Raw genomic sequence first — 23,974 nt, forward strand, 5'->3', positions numbered from 1 at the left:
GGCTGGTCTCAAAGATGTGCACCTATAAGCATTTTCCAAAGTATCTAAGAAATTATCCAGATGGGAAAAATATTATTGGCAAACATATCAATAAAATGCTCAAAATAAACAGAGAGTAAACAATTACAGTATGGTAGGCAAATAGCCTAAAGTAAATATTTAGTGCTTCATTCAAAATCTACACTCAATGAACACTATCCATTTTTTTTTCATGAGATTTTAAATAATTTGAATCTTAGGAGAGTAGGTTAAAGAAATAAAAATCTAACCAAGGGCATTAGACTTTTTGCGGGCTACAGGGCCTAATGAGAAACAGCCCTCTTATTTATATCATTTCGTAGCTATTCATTGATTTATTCATTCATTGGTTTATCCAACAGTCATTTGTAAACACCTACTAAGTTGAGGTAATAACTGTAATCTGCAATTTCATGGATTTTAGTAAAGGAAATAAAGGTGAGAGGTAGTTTAAAGGCTCTTTCAGACCTGAGGGACAGGGTGTTGGCATGGAGAAATTGTAGACATGAGAGAAGTAATGTAACCAGCCTGGTATCTCACAATACTAGTTATATTGTTGACAGGGGGGAAATTTTCTATACTCAGAGTACGTGCCTCATCTTTGGTGACAGGAGCACCATGAAGACTGCTAAGCGGTGGACTGGAGTTACACAGACACCTGTCAATAAGTGACTCAGGTTTGATGCGTCAATCATTCCCTCCTGAAGATTAACCACCAGGACTGAGGCAACCAATAGGTACAAAGTGTCTGTTAGGTGCCTGGCACACAGTGACTGTTCATAAAGCTACCACCTGGCCGTAGGTAGGGAGAATACTTGGGGTGGAGCACATCATTCCCTCATGTTACTCCCTAAACAAAACAGCATTAAATATTAAAAGTTTCTAGCTAAAGACCATTTTAAGACATATAGGATTGAAGAAGTAACAAATATATCTGACACTCAAATTGAATTATAAAATCGAAAATGTTGGATTTCCAATCTTAAAAAAAATAGGAAACAAAATTGAAATTCCAAGATTGAATGTAACAAACATATTTGAGACTTCACAGAGCAGTCAGTAGGAAGCAACCAAGAAAACCATGGAAAGGAGATAATCTGCCTGTTTGGAAACAGTTAGGAGTTAGTTGCCCTGGCCAATATCATGAGAGTTTCTTAAACCTGTCAGTCTCCCAGGGGATAAAGTGTACAGGAATAATTTCCCAAAAAAAGTACATCCAAAAGGGGATTATGGAGAAAAAAAGCAGCTCATAGAGAACAACAATAAACAAACAAGAAAATCTGGATGTGAAGAGCAAAAAAATTTCAACATGTTTTGAGCTTCTTGGAAACTGGGCCAAGTCCAAGCATTGCTGGGATTTGGGTAAGATTTCATCCCTAGCTCTTTGTTCTAGATATTCATGTTTTCTTTTTCACTCACAGGTAGAGCACGCACTAGCACTAGCCCAGAAGTTACATTTGTTCTGCTATGAATACCTAACTGGAGATTTTGAGATTCAGGATGAGGTGAAACTGAAGCTTGCTGCTTAACCAAAACTTAATTTAAACTTCTTTGTTATTTTAGGAAGAAATTCAACAAAAGGTTGGTTTAAGTAACCAGTTTCCAATCCACATAGCATCCTTGAAGTCGTAAGAAAACATAGAACTTTTAGCTCAAGAGCTCGGGACTCAGGCCAGGAGAAAATTATATCAGTCCAAGTTCTACCTGTAATTTTCCCCACTATGTCCTCCCCCATCAGAAGTGTGGCCCCCGGCCTGGAGGCAACTCCTCTGTTCTAGTCCAGTATTTGAAAAATACTGATTTTTCAAATACTGGACTAGACCCATGGTTTTTGAACTTCATGCCACTGAACTCTCATTGTTCCATAGAAACTGGGGACTTTGCTAGAGAAAGGACTAGGGACAAAGTAGGTGGGACTTCCAGCCCCCATTTCCCACTTCCATCAGAGCATTTCTTCTTTTTCTGGTTTAGGAGCTGGTTTTCCAAAAGGGATTTTTAAAAAGGATATAATAGTTTTTAAAAGTTGGTAAACTTCTAAACTGCAGTATATATCAACTTTTGCCAGAATTAACATTTTATGAAACTCTCCCAGAATGATATCTTATGTATTTTCCTGTCCAGTCCGGATGGTCACAATGCTGTTCTCTTGAGATAACTCTTGTTTCCCAGGCCAAAGAGCTGGGGGCAACCTCCTCACACTGACCAGATCCCCTAATAGCCAGGGTGTGTCAGCCACTCCTTGACTTTGAGACACAGTCTGCATTCAACCTCCAGTGTAAAGAGCTCCTTTCACTGCTTTCCTCGCCTGTGCTGAGGTCACTCCCATCACTAGCGCTCTTTGGTCACTGCCCCGCCCTCTATCTCCGTCGATGAGAAGGGCAGAATTTCATTTTTGTGAGAGCTTCTTCCAGTTCCTTATACCCCTTTGAACTCCACATGGATAAGGAAGTTGTGGTTAAGTGAAGAAATACGTTCTTTTATATCAGTCCCACAATATTGAAGCAACATATTTTTGCATATGATGTTGTTCTTAGTGTAGGGAGGGAAACAGAAGTCTGTAAGGTGAGAAAAGTCGTGAGAAAGCAAAACTGACATGCCATGAGGAGAAAGGCAGGAAAGTGTTTCTCAACTTTATGTCTCATTTAAACACTTTCAAGGAAGGAAGGTAGGATGTGAATACAGGAAGCTACAGATTTAGACCAACTTTTCTCTCCAAGATTGGAATGGATACCACCAAGACAACTGGATGTCGAACATGGACACCTGAAGGGACATTTTTTGTAACTTAGCCATGTGTTTATTTTAAAGTGCATGCAACAAGAATAGTTCATTTAGCTATGACTTTAGAGATACGATAGCCTGAAAAGAGGGAAAGCTTTTAAAGTAAATTTAAAGAAAAAATAACACCAGAGGTGGCACTAGTATTGGCAAAGATTTGGCAAAAATTATGACGGAAGTAGGAGGATTTATGAACGTCAGGAAACTTAGGGCTGTACCAGCTCCAAAGCTTCTCTTAGACCAGCACTTTTTGGTAAAACTAATCTGTGCAACTTTATACAGACTTCCGTTAAAGCCATCTTAAGTTGTCCCACAGATGTCTGTTTATTAATTAGTTTCTCCCATAGTAGTTGGTGCACAGAAGATGTTAAATAAGATCATTTGAATGAATGAATAAATATATGAATGGATGCATACATGTAAGAATAAATAATTGCTGCCTGGCCCAAGGAGCAAAGATGTGTTCACATCCAGGGGAACACGGATGATTAAAAGTAAGACCCTAGACTCACACTTGATCTTTTGCCAGCCTTTGCCCGACCTGGTACATTCTGACAGGTTTCAGAGAAGGATCTTCCTTTTCCCATGATGCCGATGGGCCAGGGTCTATCTACACATGGCAGAGAGTTCTCATAGGCCACCTGTGAACTAGGGTCATCTCACCCAAGGTTCTCAAATCCTGGGCCTGAATAAAGATTAAGGGAAACCATGGTGCTATGCAAAAAGTGTAGTAGGCAGCTTAGCAGGAAACCCCACTGAACCAGGAAAACCATCCCAAGGTGAATGCCTGTGGAGCTAAACAAACTTCAGTCACTACAGGTGCTGAGTCGGCATAGAGCCTGTGATGTCAGCCATCCTGACCTCTGCCCTGGAAGCAAGGTGTGTACAACGTGGATCACTTTATAGCAAGCAGAATCAAGACCTGTTTTTAAGAGGTCGTGGAGTACTCTGTGATCCGTGTCCTGTGTAACAAGGCCTTTCTCAAACAGAATAGAAACAAATGAAAGAAAACAACTGTTTACCTGGTTTAGTGTGTCTCCTTCACATGCGTCCTGTCTGGTATTAATCATAAGATTGCAACACCAAGCGAACCCAAATAATCTACTTGGAGTCACCAGTTCTGATGATTGCTCATGCGATTCACTGCTAATCAAGAGGATGTTATGAAATGTGACTCAGACCACTTCTGGTTTTCCGGAAGAGCAAGGGCTCTCTATATAAAGAGGGAGCTCCCTAGCTGAGAAATTGGAGCAGCAGGCAGGTGGGGAGCCATCAGATTTCTTTAGCTGAGAAGGAAGACAGAGGTCAGCATGCTCAGCCTTCCCCTGCTGCTGCTGTTCTGGGGCCTGGGGTCTCAAGGCTTTCCAGCAACGACTTTAAAAATGCAAGAGGATGCTGAGCAGATGGTCCAGGTAAATGTTGAATTTCAATGCCAGAAATGGAAAAGCCTCTATTTGCATTTTCCCACAGTATATCAGAGTAGTAGTAGTGAGCGTAATAAAGTTTATTTAAGGGTGGATTTTCTACAAAGAGACATTTTTGTTAGAAAGCTCTTTCTCCTCCAAAATGTATGTATGCATAGACGCTTCCTTTCTAGCTGGAGGTGAAAGGAAACCAAAGGAAGGATATGCAAATGGGGCTCTACAGATTGTATTTCTGACTTCATAGTAGCTGATGGTAGGGAGATTTACCTCTGAATTATAGCTTCCACCAGTGATAAAGATAATAAGGATCATGAAATCCAAGCACAGTCTTTCAAAGTAGTTCTCTGTTTCACTGTCAATCTTGAGAAAGATTTCCGAGCCAGTGTTACAATAACACTATCTTTCCTCAGCAATACTTGGAGAACTACTATGACCTGAAGAGTGATGGGGAACAAATTGGAAGGCAGAGAAAGAGTGGCCTCGTGGTTGAAAAACTGAAGCAAATGCAGGAATTCTTTGGGCTGAAAGTGACTGGGAAGCCAGATGCTGAAACCCTGAAGGTGATGCAGCAGGCCAGATGTGGGGTACCAGATGTGGCTTCGTTTGTCCTCACTGAGGGGAACCCTCGGTGGAAGCAAACACAGCTGACCTATAGGTAAGGAGGCTGAGCAACAGATGGAGGACGCCACCTCCCATCACAGCTGTAAGAAATGAGGTCCTCTATGTCTCTATTCTACTTTATTTTTAGAATTGAAAATTACACACCAGATTTGTCAAGAGCAGATGTGGACCATGCCATTCAGAAAGCCTTTCAACTCTGGAGTGCTGTCACACCCCTAACTTTCTCCAAGGTCTCTGAGGGTCAAGCAGACATACTGATATCCTTCGTCAGGGGAGGTAAGCTCTTCTTGCAGCATGAATGTATTCTCACCTTAACTTCACCTGCCCCCTAAATCTCTTCAGCTTCATAGTTCAAGTTCTTGATTAATAGTATTGCTTTTATGCTTTCACTAGAGGCCCGGTGCATGAAAATTCATGCACTGCATGGGGGGGTCCCTCAGCCTGGCCTGCCCCCTCTCACAGTCTGGGAGCCTTCAGGAGCAGGAGGCGACCCAGCAATCAAGGGAAGGCAATGCCCCCATCACACCCCTGTTGCTGCCACTGCCAGCAGCGCAAGCCTCAGCCGGTTCTCATTACCTGAGCCTCGGGTGGCCCTGGGTGGCTGGGAAGCCACCATCTGAGGCTTGCCTGCGCCTCAGGCCAGCCCTGGGCAGCTGGGCAGCTGACATCTGAGGTTTGCCTGTGCGTGGGCACCACCATTTTTGAGGGCAGGACAGTCAATTAGCATATCCCCCCCTTATTGGCTGTGGGCACCACCATCTTTGTGATGGCATGATGGTCAATTAGCATATTCCCTCTTTATCAGATAGGATGGGTTTAAGGGGGGAAATTATATCACATTGGATAGAAGTCTTTTGGCCTCATGGCAAAGCAAAAACTTCTCCCCCGTGCTACCCTAAATAACCAAGGGGGACACTTGTTGAATTCTGTTTCTTTTTTTTTTTTTTTAAATATATTTTATTGATTTTTTACAGAGAGGAAGAGAGAGGGATAGAGAGTTAGAAACATCGATGAGAGAGAAACATCGATCGGCTGCCTCTTGCACACCCCCTACTGGGGATGTGCCCGCAACCAAGGCACATGCCCTTGACCGGAATCGAACCTGGGACCCTTGAGTCTGCAGGCCGACGCTCTATCCACTGAGACAAACCGGTTTTGGCTGAATTCTGTTTCTTGCAGATCATCGTGACAACTCTCCCTTTGATGGACCTGGAAGAAACCTTGCTCATGCTTTTCAGCCAGGCCCACATATTGGAGGGGATGTTCACTTTGATGAAGATGAAACATGGACCAAAGATTACAGAAGTAAGTCAACTAATCTTGCCTTTATCAATTTTTCCCACCCCTTCGTGATGCATGTAATAATTGGTTGATTTAACTGAAAAAAAAACGCATTAAAGGAAGTATGTATTTTCTACTACCATTAAGAAAAGTCATGATACATTTAGAAAAGGGTAAGAAAATAATATTTCTGTTAGTAACAGCATTTTATTGGCTACAAATAGGCCACACTAAAATCTCTATTAAGAAAATGTTGAGAACCCTACTGGTTTACCTGTAGGCATCTCCCAAAATTTTTTTTTTTTACTAGCAGACATACCAAAATTTAATAGTGGTTGTAAGATTATATGGAAATTAAGGAAGGAGAGGCTTATGTGTTTTACAAAATTTCCAACATGGAGGATGTATCAGTTTTTTAAATAGGAAAAACAATTTGTGTTAATAGAAATCCATTGCTTCTCTGTGAAATATGTGTTATCCAATCATTGATGAGACTGATGAGTCTGTGCTAGCCCCTCAGTCAACTGAGTTTGCCTTTTTATTATATCAGGATAATCATAGACTTTAGACTTTAACCACGCTCTTTACTATTAACTAATGCATTCCTTTCACCTTAGGAAGACGTTTCATATATATTTTAAAAAGCTATGAAGAAAATAAGAGCATTAGTTCTTGTAGAGTTGTATATCTTCATTAAATATCTAGAAACTGAAAACATTTCAAGTAATTGCAAATGGTTTTACTGGCCCTTTTAGATTACAACTTGTATCGTGTTGCTGCTCATGAATTGGGCCATTCTCTTGGACTCTCTCATTCTACTGATATTGGGGCTTTGATGTTCCCCAACTACATCTTCAGTGGTGATGTTCAACTCTCCCAGGATGACATCAATGGTATCCAGACCATATATGGTGAGTACTAAGAAAACCATCACAGACAAGGGGCCATTAGATACAGTATCTTTTAAGAAGCTGCCTTTCATTGTTTATGTCCTTTTCACAAGCCAGGCAGCACTAACTTCAGATCTACTTTTTCTTTAGGACCCTCTGAAAATCCCATCCAGCCAATCGGCCCCCAAACCCCACAAGTGTGTGATAGTAAGCTAACCTTTGATGCTATCACTACGATTCGAGGAGAAGTGATGTTCCTCAAAGACAGGTAAGACATCAATTCTTCTTGTTTGGTGTTTGTAATAATAACAACATTCACTACTACGGATCCATATGGGCCACTAGTATGCCTCACACATTGCTTATCTTACACTTGTTTACATACATAATTATGTGATAGCGCTTGTTTGCATTGGAAAAACCTAATTAATTTATAACAACTTTGTTTTCCCACATGTATGCTGCCATTTGACTATCAGGAAAAGCAAACAAACACCGAAGCAGAAAGTCAGTAAATATAATCCCATTTTACAGATCAGTAAAGTAAGGCATAGAGAAAGAAAGAGATCCTTTGAGGATACCAAGTTGGTCTTCTGACTCCTTCTCCAGGGCTCTTGTCACTTATGACATTCTTTATGATGATCAGGATGTTAGTGCATTATTAAGAGAAATCAGTTATTTTCATGGCACCATCATGCTTGTCCCCTTTAAGTATCACCCCTTCCTTTCTGGGAAAGATAATCCTCCCAAAGCCTGTGGTGGTGACAGGTCTCTGTTGCCTCCAGAGGCCCAGAGAGGGGCAGGAGCCCTTGCTGGAGAATCCCCATGAGTTCAGGAGGCCCCTCTCTTGGGTAGATGTGAGCAAACACAATGTGCTTCCCTCCTCAAAGGAGGATCCTAGATTCTCCCTGTGCAGCATGTGGCCTCAGGAAGGCTGGGGAGCCCTCACACATGAAGAACAGGCCTGCCCTACACACTGTACTGATTCCTAAAAGACCAGGCATCATCACTATATTCTCTTTTTCTGAATGATGCAGTCCACAGCACATAGAAAGTAGGGGTGCTCAGAAAGGCTCTAATCTCCTCTTTATGGAGTGGTGCTGTTCTAATACATCGTGGTCATATCTACCCCACAATGCAGGGCATTGACTGCTAATGCTTTTTATCCCCTTCTGGACTAGTTCTGAATGTAAAAGATAAGGCTGGATGTAAGCCACTGGGTGCAGCTCAGTGCTGGGGGTGCTCAGGAAATACATGGTGCTTAAGGAAAGCTCTCAGTACAGTATAGAACACCTATTCAAGCGAGTACATGAAAGATTACTCCAAGGAATAGGACCAAGTCTAGGATTTGCAGGCACTAAAGGGACCCTGAGATCATGAAAGCATCACCAAGTCATGAAGACATGGAAGACTAGAAACAGTGACAGTAACCGACCTCCGAGGTCTCACAGAGGCTGAGGTAGGACTGAGGCAGGACTGGATCTAGAAGTCACGGTCACAGTCTTTCCTGTGGCCTGGAATCTGGAAATGCTTCTGACGGGCCAATGGCAGTCTATGTTTTGCTGTTTCTGCAGTCACTATGGACTGTAGAATCAACATTGCAAACCACCAGCCACAGCAAGACAAAGGGAGGGGCTGCCAGACCTGAGTTTAAAATTAACCTTTGTCTCATCAGCTGCCCAGCCTTAGATAGCTCCCTTCACCTCCCCTGACCTTAATTTCTCACCTGTAAAAGGAGAGTAATGCTTTCTTGCAGGGTCTGTGTGAGATAGGGCACGATGCAGGGAAGGCCCTGGGTGTTGAAAGTGTACACTAGTGTAGGATGTTAGTGCTGTATTCCAGCCAGCGGTGTGCTGCAGCAGAATCCTAAGGGCTCGCCAAAGCCGAGTTTTAAATTTTGAGAATTTTGCAAGCTGGTGTTAAACACAAACATTATTAAGAGTTAAGTTAGCTCTGGCCAGTGTGGCTAAGTTGATTGGGCATCATTCCATGCACCAAGAGTTTTCCAGTTTGATTCCTGGTCAGGGCACATGCCTACAGAATATAAATAAAAAGTAAAATGTAACAAAATAATTACAAAAGGGTGAGTTGTTCTTTTTAATCCTTACCTGAGTATATGTTTATTTATTTTAGAGAGAGGAAGTAAGAGAAAGAAAGAGAGAGAGAGAGAAAAGGTGGGCTCTATTCATGATGGGGGGCATGCAGAAGGTATATGATCAATGTTTTGCTCTCACATAGGTGTTTCTCTCTCTCTCCTTTTCCCTCTTCCTCCCCTTTCCTCTCTCTCTCTAAAAATGAATTTAAAGATTTTTAAATTACATCAACTTACAATTGTATTTAACCAAAGGTAATAAAAATAATCCAAACTTACCTCTTTGGCCCTGGCCAGATGGCTCAGTTGCTTGGAGCATCACCCCATACACCAAAAAGTTGTGGTTCAAATCCCAGTCAGGTCATATACCTAGGTTGCAGGTTTGATCCCTGGTAGAGGCACATTTAGGGAGGCAATCCATCGATGTTTCTCTCACTTGATGTTTCTCTCTCTCTCTCTTTCTTTCTCTTACTTCCTCTCTCTAAAATAAATAAACATATACTCAGGTAAGGATTAAAAAGAACAACTCACCCTTTTGTAATTATTTTGTTACATTTTACTCTTTATTTATATTCTGTGATTGTTTATGCCTAATGTGTTTGGTGGCAGAAATACCACACAATGGTGTGATACTGCAAATCTCTTTAAATCTGCCATGGTGGGAATATTTCCAACCTGGGAATAAGCAAATGCTAGAACTCTGCCCCACCCTCACCTTGGAGAGCCAGATGTTAAACATTTACCAGCACACCACTCCTGCCAGCAGTAAGGAGTTGGACATCAACCATAAATTGCTATAGATTAGATAAAAACCCTTTTCTCTTTTTTTCAAACCAGGTTCTACATACGCATAAGTTCTTACTACCCGGAACCTGAGCTCAATTTCATCACTATCTTCTGGCCAAATCTGCCCAATGGACTTCAAGCTGCTTATGAGTTTGCTGATAGAGATGAAGTCCGGTTTTTCAAAGGTAATGCTTTCAATGATTGTATGAACTAATTTTTCATTGGCTGAGATAGAAGAGAGCACTACCTTCTTTCTCTTTAAGAAATTTTAAAAATGTAAGTCTCACCAAATCAGTTAAGGGAGTCCATCGCCTTAATTAAGAATTGCACAGTGCATTTCTGAGTCATTTTAAATCAAAAGCATATGATTGGAGATATAAATGTTTTAACCTGTTTATGACTCTAGACTTACAAAATTGTGTTCTGTGAATACTAGTTATGTATTTTAAACCCTATCTACATTCTTGGGGTTGCTGAGAAATGAAATACAGAGACTTGGACCAATGCTGTAGAGGGGATGCAACAGAAGCATTTGAGTTGTGTAATGTCCTAGAGCTATTTTTATATAAATGACTCCCCTCAGCCAGATAGGGATGCTGCCATGCAGCCTTGCTGTCAAGAGGTAATCCTCAGACCAACACCATTGACATCGCCTGGAGAGTTTGTTAGAAATACAGAATCTCACTCAGCAGAATGCCCTCAAGGTCCATTCATGCCAGGTCTCACCAGACTTCCTTAAATTTTAACGGGCTTCCCAGGCAATTTGTATGTACATCAAAGCAGGAGAGGTCCTGAAAGTCCATGAATTGACTATCCCTGAGGTGGCCTCATGAACTCTTTAGTCATGTCAATGCCTGGCTCCGGATGGAAGTCCCCAACCCCATAAACCAGCCATTCTCAAAGATGCTGCGTATTAGAATCATCAAGAAAACTTTTTTTAAATATATTGATTTAATTTGTCTGTGGTTGGATACCAACATCTGTATTTTTAACAATTTCCCTAGTTAATTCTGATGTGTAGCCAGGACATAGCTCTAGTCAGTGAAACTAACTTAGGTAGAAATCTCCTCACTGCCTATTGGTGCTCAGGGTGTTTTAATCACTGTTTCTTGATTGGCAGGCAATAAGTACTGGGCTGTTCAGGGGCAGCAAACGCTGCCTGGATACCCCAAAGACATCTACAGGTCCTTTGGCTTCCCTAGAAGTGTGAAGAATATCGATGCTGCTGTTTTTGAGGAAGATACTGGGAAAACATACTTCTTTGTTGCTGACAAGATCTGGAGGTAAAGAAAAAGTTAGGGCACCAGATTTCTCTACATAGAAAGAAAGTTCTAAATGGAACCACTCATAGATGATTCTCATATTGCCTTGGCTAGCTGCCTTTTCTATGAATGGCTGTAGCCAGTCAAGCATCCAAGTCTCTTGATCAATAATCATCATGCAATACCTGTCCCAGAAATTCAGGGATCAGCTGGGGATGAATTTGAAAAAGCAGAAGTAAAAAAAAAAAAAAAAAAAAAAAAGGAGAGAGAAAGAGAGCTACTTCAGCTAAAAGAAACTTATGTTTAGTCACATTATACCTTAGTAAGACATTGTGTGGCATCACCTGGAAAATTAGGTTTAGATGCTGGAGTTTAGAGGGACCTCATGAATCTTCTAGTCTACCCAACATCCTACCTCACCTCATCCCACCCCCACGCCATTGTACACATGATCTATGGAATTAGTTCTTATTACATTCTTGTTGGTGAATACCCTGTAGTGATTTTGAGAAGGCTACTTGTTTAACAAATGGTTCTGACACGTTTAATCATTTCTGGATCAGGTATGATGAATACAAACAATCCATGGATGCAGGTTATCCCAAAGAGATAGCAGCTAACTTTCCTGGAATTGGCAACAAAGTTGATGCGGTTTTCCAAAAAGATGGTAAGTGAATATACACCTATTTCCTCTATTTTTTTTTTTTTTTGCCATAGAATAGCATCAGTATTATTATTTAGAACAGCAAATGCCAAAAAAAAGATTTGTTCTCACAAATGACTTGGGTTTTTTAAGAATTCAAGTTAAACCTAGAAATTACTTGTGTAATGTAGTAAATACCTTTTGTTTTATTTCTAGGATTTTTCTATTTCTTCCGTGGAACGAGGCAGTACAAATTTGATCCTAAAACAAAGAGAATTTTGACTCTCCAGAAAGCTAACAGCTGGTTCAACTGTAGACAAAATTGATCGACTGTTTCAACATTGAACAGAAAAATGTATTTCAAGAGCACAAGGAAAGAATTTTCCTGAAGAGCCACATATATTTTTTTAATTCATAGCTATTTAGTATAATTTTATCTATACCTCATTCTGCATGATTTAGAATGCAATGCTTTGTGTACTTTTATAACTTAGTTCTACAAATGAGCGCTAAGAAAGGTCAAGTTTCATAGCTTATCGATACGTATGGGCCAACTTTGCAAAGAGAGAAGCTCTTTTACAAAGTATAAGACTCTATTTTAAACCTGGGAGCAGCCACGGTGATGAACGTCTCCTCCCAAGAAAGAAAGAGGCAGAGATCCGAGTCTACACCAGAGAAAAAACAGTTTGGGAAAAAGTGCACAGCCACTACCTACTATCACTCTGAAATGCCAGGGACAGCTTTCGTTACAGAAAATAAAATGTTTTATGTTTGGAGTAAAGCCATCCTTGTCTCTACTGTTTTATAAACTTTCTATTATGGTTAAGTTATAATACTTTTATTACTGATTATAATGCCCCACTCACAGAGCTTAATTTTCAAATTTGAAATGGGAAGTAGACAACCATGCAAAATATTCATGTGGGAAACCTAGAAATACAAAAACTTCAAATATTTTTCATTCTTATGGAATTTATATTATATAGAAGGGGGAGAAAGTCTATTTTCCATGTTCCATATTAGGATTCTAAAATTAATTCTAGGTAAAAGCAGCATGGTAGAGTTTTCTAAGGGTACATTCTTCTTTCTTCTTCTGGGCACACAGAAGGGTTATGTTTTCCTACCGTCCACCTTCCTGCAGTTGGTGTGGGGAGGGATGGGCAGTGGCATCTGACTAGTCCTGGCCAGTGGATGGTGCCTGGAAGTGACCAAGATCACTTCCAGATGGAAACATTTGATTTCTGGTGCAAATTTCTCCAGGGGTCTCCCTCCTCTGCTGTGCCGATTTTAGAAGCATGTCTTAGGAGAGTTTCCACAAGATGGAAGAAGTCTGAATTGCTGGGCCACTACTCCAAACAGTTACCCCAAACTTCAATCTTTTATTGTGTTAAGCTACTAAGTGTCAATGTAAGAAATGTCCAAACCTGTAAGAATTTTTATGAGTTTGAGCCAAACTGATGACGATTGGCCAGGAAGCAGTATCTCAACAAATGGAGAAAATGCTCTAGAGAATGGCAGTGTTGCACCTCACTTTATACATTAGAATCAAAGGAGGAGGCATAAGGGGGTTACATGAAATGCATTGATGATAGCTTAGGTAGGCAGGAGAAAGCAAAGTGGGGACACCACTGTGATTGGATAAAAAATAAAGGAAATACACACATACTTCTTTTACATTGGTGGGAATAGGATAGTCAACAGTCAACAATTAATACAATAACAATGAGATTTGTGGTCTCTGCTCTGGTTCTGTGGTTGTGCTTTGAGGGGTCCAGAAAAAAAGGGATATTACTTTGCTATTCCAAAGGTGTGTTAGCAGGTATGTTATCATAGATGTGAAAAATCTACAGACTCAGTTAAGGTAAAGCTTGATCTTTGTTAGGAAAAAATACTGACCTAGGACATGACTATCCACCATGAACTGCTTTTAGTTAGAAAGTTTTAATTTAAGACTATCCTGTGTAGTTAGTTTAGGTCTCTGAGTTTGTAAGGTGCTACGCAGGCCTCCCCTGAGCTTGTCAGGTTTAATATGTTAACGAAAAAAAAACACATTGAAACCTATAAAGAATTTTTGTGAGTTTATTTGAGCCAAACTGTGGACATATGCTGGGAAGCAGAACCTCAACGAATTGAGATAATGCTCAGGAGAATGGCGGATTACATTTGTATTTATACGTTGCAATCAAAGGAGGGACATAGGTGGGTTACATGAAATTCATTGGTGATAGATTAAGGAGGTGGGATAAAGCCAAGTGGTGGGAAACCCCTGGGATTGGATAAAAAGTAAAATGATGGACACATACTTAGGTGGGTACAGAAACAATTAACATGATAATGAAGGAATTTGTGGCATCTGTCCTGGCGCCCACCACATTTGGTTGTGCCCCAGGGGCTCCAGAAAAGGGGAAGTTACAAGTTACCCAGACATTTCAAGGGTATGTTATCATAGATGCAAAAAGACATCTCAGTTAAGGTAAAGGCTGACCTTGTCAATGAAGATACTGGCCTAGGATGTAATTGCCCACCATCACTGTGTTTAGTTGAAGTTCAATTTCAGACCATCCTTTGTGGTTACTTTAGGTCTCTGAGTTTGCAAGGCTGCCATGCAGGCCTCCCCTGAGCCTGTCAGGTTAGCATGTGGCCCCTTTCGTCCACAAGTACATGACCTCTTTTGCATCCACATAAGATTTTAGACTTGGTTAAAGCTGCATAATCTAGTTTTTCTAGACAAGTGCTGTCTAGTCTATCATGCCTAATTTGGGAGGGTGTTAATATACGTAGAAGTCATACAGGTAGCTTCCAGCACCATGAATTTCGAGTTGCTCAGAAGGTGCTCATGTAACCAGACAATCAAGTAGTGACAGGTCCATGCTGCCTGTCACTACTTGAGCCAATTCAGCAGAGACAGGGTTGAATCATGTATGAGTCTTTATTCCAATCCTGCCAGCAGTATGAGAAAGCAGCAGGTCATCCACAGAAATCTGCTCTGCACCCCACCATAAGCCAGCTGCTTATATTGGGTAGAAGGACAAAGATTACATGGGGAAGTAGGCAAAAAGTATATGCCAAATGGACAGTTTACAGGTAATGGGGGCTGGAGATTTGCAATGGCCTGTGGGTATAGAAAGGCTGGTGGCCTTCAAAGGGCTAGTGATATACAAAGGCTGGGGGTCTTCAAAGGGCTGGCAACTCTGGTTTCTGCAACAAGGTTGTTAATCTTTCCCTGATAACAGGCAGCTCCCTGATGGGGAGGATGGGCTGCAATTCCAGATGAGCTCCCAGCCAGGTTAGAATGCGCCTTCTTTAATCAGAATAAAACTCACAGTTAACAGAGCATGATTAATATTTCTTATCATTCCAATTGGTCCCCAATATTCAATTTCTGCTCCTATCACTCACAGTGTTTGGCCAAGTCTCTCTCTCTCTAGGATGCATTTTTATATTGATGTATAACGTGAATGCAGAAAATTCACGTGTCATAAATGTTTATATCAATGAGTTATCACAAAGTTAACAATAAATAGAGCATTACCAGCATCACAGCAGGCCCCTCTGGAGTCTCTCTCAGCAATGGTCAACTCTGTGTTAGCTCAGCTCATTAGAGTTAGAACCTGAAATGGGAATTTTTCATTGTGGCCACAGGAGAGAAGTGCTCACGGTAGAAGAGGAGTCGGGGAAACATCTTAGAGGAGGAAAAAATGCTAAATGGTAAAGTATGTGGCCTCAGGCAGAGATTGTTCTGATCTCAGGAGCAGGGAGCTCCCAGCAAAAACTGAATCACAATTAGTCTCACCTTGAGGCAAAGGAATGAGCCTTTTGTGCCCCTGTGTCAATTAGTCATCAGTTGAGGTCTGGTTTCGAGGGGAGGGGCATAGCTCCCAGACAAGATAGCTCCTGTCTGACAAAGGCACAGGGAACACTGGGAGCTGAAGCCACCAACCCTCACAGTAGCCAGGAGGATGGCTGCCCTGGGGCTAACGACCTGGAAAACAGCACAGGAGCATCCACTCCCTATGCTCTATTGCTCAAAGGTAACCACCTTTTGACGCATGTCTTAAATTTGTCTATTCTTGAACTAAATTGAATCAACTATATATTCTCTTTGATACGCCTTACTGTGCTCAGCGTTATGCTTGTGCATTTCATCCCCTGCTGATGGGCTTTGGGTTGTCCCATTTGGTAACTTTTACAAATAATGCTGCACATCTGTAGGCATTTCTGTCGATTATGTTCCTAAGAACACAATTATTGAGTCACAGAGATTACCAGACACCCCTTCAGATTCTCCCTTGGCCTCATCTCTATCTTATATCCTAACCACAGCAGTGACGACTATTCTGTGAAGGTTCTAAACCCACCTTTAAACTGACAGGCCTGTGCTGTGGGCTTCTTGTCCCCCCGGCGCCCCCCCCCCCCCCCTGCACCCCCCACCCCCGCCGCTGTTTGCCTTTCCTGCTCCTATGTGTGTTGCATCAAGCTCTGCGGGGGGGGGTGGGGGGGGGGAATGCAGAGTTCCTTCACATGCAACCTAAAAGTGAAAAGAACAATCCTTTGTGGAGCAAATGTTTAACCACGTGAGAGGAATGAATAGATAAAGTCACCCTCCTTTCTTTGTTCAGAAGGATGTCCTCCAAAACATATTTCAAGTGGGTCTTCAGTCTCATACTGAGCAACATATTTCTCATATCTCTGTTCAGTTGACAATTCATCTTTGTTTCTGTCTCTTCCATTTTCCCTGCTTTGCTCTCCCTGGCCCTCAATCCAGCCCTCTGGATCATATGTCTCAATAGGTACTTATGCTGAAACTTAGGCTTTGCTTTCTAGGAATACCAGATTAAGATCATTTGTGTTGAAAGTGGGATAGTGATAACCCTTGGACTGCAGTGGCATCAGTGACTCAGTGACTAAGAATCTCACCTGTGGTTGATTGTGAAGAGATAAAGGTGGATGGTGAGGTGTTGAGTAATCAGGTGGTTGTGACACTTCAGTAGTATGAGAGGAATGGTAATTACACATGTAACATTGGCTGGTTAACTGCTCTGGGATTTTGACAGAAGAAAGTAATAGGCTTAGGACAACCAAATACCTACTCCAACTACACCATGAAAGCCAACAGACATTAATGGCAACATTAAAGGAAATCCTGTATCTATTATAGATTGTGCTGAAAATCAGTCCCAGATTTAATTGCAAAGTTGGACCCTTTCTAGCTGGAATAATTGGTGCATAAACCTGAAAATATTGAAGACCTACATTTCCCTGAAAGCTCCATATGGGCAAAAGTAGTATCTCCCTCTTGCCAGAGGAATGCAGCCTTCCTTGCATAGAGAATCAACAAATACTTTATATGAGTCAATACCTCACAAGATATTAACTCCTCAAAAATTGGTTCCCGTGAAGCATCCATCTTATATAAAAACTGCTTTTTGAAATGTTAACCCTGCTATTTCAGCTTCTGTAAATGCTTGCTTGCTTAAATAATAAGGAAAATAAGACTACTCCCACTTCAGAGAGGCCATTAAACCTTCCCCGGACGAAGTTATTGATAGATCCTCCCTTCCCCCAACTGATGGACAGAGTATGACGTAAACTTCACCTGCAGCCGGACATTCCTGAACACCTTATATGGACTGTACATTGAACCACCAATCAGCACCTGCCATATACCCTAAGCCCCCAATTCCTAATTCCCTAGGCCCCTAACCATGTACCTCACATGAAACCACCAATCAGCGTGGACTGAGTACCCTAAGCCCCGTCCCCTCCTTCCTCCCCTCAAAAGGCGCTCTCACCCCCGGCCCGGCCCTTTTCCCTTCTGGAAGACGGCCCGGCAGGGTGATCTCCAATAAAGCCTGTATCCTGGTACCCCACGGTCTCCGGCCCTCTATTTAATCTTTTAGTTATCAGTGCTGGCACCTTGGTTGAGGTCTCAAGGCCCCAGCACATAGGGGCTCTTTAAGAACTTGCAAAGGGGTCCGGAAACACCCCATATTTGGGAGTTAAAGGAGGTAAAAACGTATAAATAGGGAAAGTTCCTCCATGTTGGGGCCCAGAATTTGAGAGACATTTTCCTCTGGGCCCGCGCGTAATAATAATAATAATGAATGTAACTCCATCTCTCTAAGCATTGCTTGGTTCTTCTCCGGTTTTCTGAAACACCTGTACCCATCATTATTTTCAGGAAAATAGCTAAGGTCAGGTCTCAGCACAGTTCAAATTCTAGCTATAACAGCAATCACTTACAAACCAATTAGAGGATCTGGCCCTTAACCAGGGGATCATGTGTGGGAGTGTACCTTAAAGGCATTGAACTGGGATGGAGTAATACAAGGCTGGACAGGGAAGAATTTATGAACATGTTGCACTCATTCATGACTCCAGTTGATATTCTGGCAAAGAAACCACAAGTTTGTCAGATACTCTGCAGACATAGATTCTCAAATCTCTGTTACAATGTCTTATAGTATACTAGAGGCCCAGTGCATGAAATTCGTGCACTGGTAGGGTCCCTAGTGGCTGTGGGCTGCCAGTCGGGGCCTCCCTCCCTTCCCCCGGCCAGCCCCACCCCCTGGTTGAACTCCTGGGTGACCTCCCGGTTGAGGGGACAATTTGCATACTTCGCTTTTATTATATAGGATGAGGTAGGGATGCCAAAACTTCTGTGGCATAATATTACAGAAGGAGCCAGAGGGCCTATGTAAATGAAAACCTTAGAATGGTTATATTACATGAGATTAGAGAACCCATCACTGGAATCTTTTCCCTGGGTAGGCCCAGAGAACACCCCTTCACTGAGCATGGAAGGAACACACTAGTGAGGAGACACACTGGTATCTCATTGGCTCACCATGGTGGTGGCTCTCTGCTTTGCCAGTCTACTCTCTGTGATCCTAAGCAAATGATGTGGCTTTTCAATAACTCGTAGGAGTGTCATGAGGATGCACAAGGCTAAATCACCTAGCATAGAGCCTGCCATGGATAAAGCATTGAATAAACAAGTGCCTTTTCCTGCCCACACCTTTCTAAGGCCTGAAGAGTTATAAGCTTCTCCCCCACCAAAAAGCCTGCCATCCCAATGAACCAACCCAACAAAGAAACCTAATGCAAATGGAAAGTATGGTAGCATTATTTTATGTATCCAACTGTTATTAATAATAATGACTCTTTATGTTACAATGCTTTAATTATGTTACATTGCTTTCTAATATTTATAACAAGCACTGAAGCCACAATTCTGAGATATGTCTAACCCCTACTTTGATACTTTGCTTCCTTCAGCAGATAACCTTTTTCATGGCAAGTACTGGTGACTTAAATATTTAGCTAAATTACTCTGAGGGAAATAAAATGGGTAAAAATCGAGAAATAAACTGTATTCTCATTCTGAAGCAGTCAAATTGGTATTAAAAGCATAGGAAATGAGGTGGATTTCTCAGTATGTGACAGCAGAATAACTAAATCTGTAATAAAATCAGTTTCCAAAGAAAGAAGTTGCAAAATATTGTCATTAGTATTATGCCACAGCTGACTTAGTGTGTGTGTGTACACACACACACACACACACACACACACACACACACATATATATATACAATTTTAGTTTCAGAGGCTGTTAGTTGTTGAAAATTGATCAATTTTCCCAAGAATTGGACCACCTTCCACCTTTAAGTAAGTAGTCTTAGTTACAGAATGTAAAGGATTGTCGACATATGTTCTATCTGAATAACATCTGTGCAGCCAGGCCAAGAGCCACAGGTGACAAAGGAGGTGGACATAGATAAAAAGAAAAGTCAGATCAGATAGTTGGTGGTGGGGGGAACAGAGAGTAAGGAGGTAAGTTGAAGGCAATTTCATGGGTAAGTTCTAAGAATGAGTAAAACAACTGTCAAAACATGAGAGAAAGAAGTTGGGGGAGAGCTAAGGTTTAAGGCAAGAGGTTTTTATTTTTATTTATTTTTTTATAAATATATTTTATTGATTTTTTACAGAGAGGAAGAGAGAGGGTTAAAGAGTTAGAAACATCAATGAGAGAGAAACATCGATCAGCTGCCTCTTGCACACCCCCTACTGGGGACGTGCCCGCACCCAAGGTACATGCCCTTGACCGGAATCGAACCTGGGACCCTTGAGTCCTCAGGCCGATGCTCTATCCACTGAGCCAAACCGGTTTCAGCAAGGCAAGAGGTTTTAGATAAACATAAGTTGTAATAATTAGGATTCTGAGTAATCCCTTATCAGGGTAGCTGGCTGACCTTTAGTTTATTACTTAATTTTTCTGATCCTAATCCCTACCCTGTTGAGTTGTTCTAAAGATTAGAAATAACACATTTAGGGCCTGGCATACAGGAGCAGCTGTGTATCTAGAAAGGTTTCACCTTGCTGTAAGAACAACTCTATACTTGCTGACCACATACATACTCCAGAATTTTAACAAGTTATGAATTATTTAAAGACAAACGTAGGTCCCTTCTCACCTCAAATCATTAATTTTTCAAGATGTGATGGTTTAATATAGGATAAGCTTATATACCAACATCACTCCCATGAGACAAGTACTTGGCTAATGCCAATTATAATCACAGCTCCTAGTACATGAACTTCCATTGTATCCTAACCACATAATAAGATCCATCAACAGAATGTGCCAACACCAATAAAATTATGACTCAAACAAAGATGAGGCATCTCAGAACTTGCTAAGTAAGTGATTGAGAGCACTGCCACAGATTTTTCATGCCAACAAGCTTTGTCTAGTAAAGACACTATAGTGAATAAGAGAAGACTTGTTCCCAGCATAACTCTGTGAATGAGGTTACATCCACCCCCATTTTTATGGATGGAAGAACAATGGCTCATGGAAAATATATGCTTGCTCTAAATCTGATCTGGTGGTCAGTGCCACCACCCACCCACCCCTCTAATTTTCAAGCTGATGTCCATTTACACTCCATCATGCTGCCTAGCTAACTTCTCAGCTGCATTATGTCACAGGTTGACTTGGCTGGCTCAGTGCATAGCTTGGATATCTGAGAGCCTAGAAATCGCACTCTGTCCATTCTACCTCAAGTAAGGTAGAAGTGGTGGGCGGTGCCCAGAGGATCCTTCCTGCACACTCATTAATTTAGTCTCCCACCACTTTGAAAGTATATAATTCAGGTATGGTAGAGTTAATTTATCTTTAGTGAAGGAACAAATATAATTCTATACAATAAGAATTTTAGAGCCCTTTATAGCAATAGGTTAATTTAATAACAATAGTTATGAAAGACTTACTATGTAAAAAAGTTATAGTGGCAGAAGTGAGTGATTAGATAGGGAAGATTTGAAATCATTCTTCCTTAGCAATCTCAATCCTTCTCTTCCTCTGCACTTGGGGGTTGAGGAAAGGAGATAAAAAGAAAAATTTTATAAAGAAAAAAAAAAAAAAGAAGAAGAAGAAGAAGTAGGAGGAACATTTCAGCCCAGTATGCAATTTTATTTATTTCCATTTAGCAAGCTTTCAGGGAGTGGTTGCTAGAAACATATTATTCATTCTGAAATCCATAATATCCATTCAAAATTGAGTGAACACCAGAGAAGAATCGTCATGCTCCTCCCCTCCTCCACAGGCCCTTCCTTCTCACATTCCTCCTCCTTCGGGCCAGCAAATCCACCTGAAAATCAGTAGTAGCTGTTTCAAACAAGGACTCAAGAAATAAAACATCACTTCCAAGATCTTCCTAGACAGCAATTCCCATTTTTAGACCATAATTATATTTAAAATTTCTTTCCATGTATCTATTTATTCCTAACCTACTTATATTTGAGTTTAAAATACTGACTTTATAAAAGAAAATCACACTGGTTAATTGTCTAAACACATGGCATTTTACCAGGCTTGTCAGCTACCTCTCAGTAAACACACAAACATAAATTATCTGGTCAATTTTCCCCCCTTTACCAATACATAATGTCATTTCCTGGAAACTAATCATTCTTTTATCACTCAAGTTTAGAAGGTTGGGGTAAATTACTGATGTAGGCTAGCTATATAATTTCTACATTGAATTTTTGTGAACATTCCTGATGTCATTCAGATTAAGAAAACAGATGCATGATCATGCTGTTCAGATTGCCACCCTATAAAAGGGCAGCCACTAGAAGGTAGACACAGAAACCAATAGCAAGGAAAGTGTTTTTCTGAGGGTGAAGCATCCATCTTATATAAAAACTGCTGTTTGAAATTTTAACCCTGCTATTTTGGCTTCTGTAAAAGCTTGCTTGCTTAAATAATAAGGAAATAAGACTACTCCCATTCCAGAGAGGCCATAAACCTTCCCCAGATGGAGTTATCAGTGCTGGCACCAGGCCAAGCCTTTGGTTGAGGTCTCAAAGCCCCAGCATATAGGGCTCTTTAAGAACTTGCAAAGGGGACAGGAAACACCCCATATTTGGGAGACCAAGAAGGTAAAAAGATATAAATAGGAAAAGTTCCTCCATGTTGGGGCCCAGAATTTGAAATGCAGTTTTCTCTCAACCCGCACATAATAATAATAATAATAAAGTATAACTCCATCTCTCTAAGCGTTGCTTGGTTCTTCTCCGGTCTTCTATAACATTAATGGTTCCCTGAACGACTGGGAAATCAACCACATTTGGCCTTTTTGGCCTCCGGTGAGTGGACCGGGTTTGGGGCCAGGGGGCGCCAGACAGGCCTCAGGAAGGCACACCCTGCTGATTTAGCAGAATTGAACCAGGGGACTCTGCGCGCCCATGGACCTCAGCCCAAGACCCGGCCGGCGGCATCTGGAGAGAGTGGACAGACACTTCTGGACCTGTCGACAGAATCAGTATGGTAGGGGCCCCAGTCAGTCAGGCCCACTCCAAGTGAGTGGAGGGGGGAGTTTGATCACTTCCCCAGAAGCCATACGGCTTCCTCAGGTAATTAATCAGGAATCAGATGGACTGTTTAAACTCTGAGTAAATATCTGGTAGAAGTCAAAAACTCAGATTGTCTGGTGTATAAATGTAAGTGTGAGAGTCTGTGTGAAGCAAAAGCTACTTTGTGCCATCTGGCTGTACACATGAGAGTATTTGTTATCTCTTTCTGTTGTTTAATTTGTTTAAAGATAGGGCAAACCCCACTTTAGGGGAAAGCCTGATTGTGTATAGTAAGGCTGGGTGCTCTGGCAAATTGCAAAAACCCCCCAAGCAGCTGCTGGGATATCCTTTCTCCCAGGGTTTTTGTTTGTTTGTTTCTTTGCTCTCTGTCAGAGAGGGAATCAGCCCACTTAGCTAATGAAATTCCTGTCTATGTTTGTGATTTTACTGTATTAGGTTGAAATTTTGGAATTCTGGGGTTAATTTAAAGGTATAAATTTGTGAAGGTTGTAGCCAAAAAAAAAAAAAAAAGGCTAAAACAAAAGCTGACTAGGTTTCAAGATTGCTTGTAAAAAAGCAAGAGAGAAGTCTTTTCAAGTGAACTATTTGCAACAAAGTAGTATATTTCAAAGAACAAAGAACTTTTATTTATGGCTTTCTTATCTCCCCTCTGGCTGATTGAGGTTTCCTAGAAAAAAAGGTTTGCCTCCAACCCTGGTAAGGCGGGGCTGCTGGGTGCTTCTTGGAAATGTTCCAGCAGAGAAGGTTAAACAAAGGCTAGACCACGCCCCTTTTCTCCCCTGCTAAGGCTTGTTGGGTTAAGATGAATACGTTTTCTCATGGCCTCCGTCAGGTGAGAGAGAAAGACTGCCAGATTTCTCATAATTAACTGCTTTGTAGGCTGCATTTTTAGCCCTGCTAGCAAAAGGAGAATCATGTGATCCCGAGACCAGCCACCTGCCTGCCCTTCCTGATAGATTTACAGTGGGTCTCTATCAGAGACAGCACCCGCTCTGACTAGAAGGGGGGGGCACCAGTGGGGAGTATATGCGTGGCCCTGGGCATGAAGGCAGATTTGGCACCAGCAATCTCCCGAAGGGGGCACTTTAAGGCTAGTGCCAGAGTGGGGGGAGGAAGAGAGCCAAAAACTGCTCCGGAGCGGGTGTGAGATAGGGTAGTGGTGATGGGATTCGCTGGGTAGGGTGGTAGGCTCTCAGCCTGCTGAGATAGAGGAGCCCTGGGCTGGGGGACAGGGGTGGTTGGAGAGATCAAGAGTAGTAAAGAAGGAGGATTTAAGATTCTCTAGGGGATTAGAGTAA

At 41.6% G+C, this 23,974-nt stretch overlaps 1 protein-coding gene across 1 annotated transcript; it reads left to right on the plus strand.

Annotated features, from left to right (window-relative positions):
* Nucleotides 1-4,055: 4,055 nt before the first annotated feature.
* On the plus strand, nt 4,056-12,576 carry MMP1 (matrix metallopeptidase 1). Its single transcript, XM_008149205.3, has 10 exons — nt 4,056-4,208; nt 4,631-4,875; nt 4,969-5,117; nt 6,021-6,146; nt 6,878-7,033; nt 7,163-7,280; nt 9,942-10,075; nt 11,011-11,173; nt 11,716-11,819; nt 12,012-12,576. The coding sequence occupies exons 1-10, from the start codon at nt 4,107-4,109 to the stop codon at nt 12,119-12,121; spliced, it is 1,407 nt and encodes a 468-aa protein (XP_008147427.2). The 5' UTR covers nt 4,056-4,106; the 3' UTR covers nt 12,122-12,576.
* Nucleotides 12,577-23,974: the final 11,398 nt, after the last annotated feature.

This window comes from Eptesicus fuscus, chromosome 13, assembly GCF_027574615.1.
Source record: "Eptesicus fuscus isolate TK198812 chromosome 13, DD_ASM_mEF_20220401, whole genome shotgun sequence".
NCBI classification, from domain to species: Eukaryota; Metazoa; Chordata; class Mammalia; order Chiroptera; family Vespertilionidae; genus Eptesicus; species Eptesicus fuscus.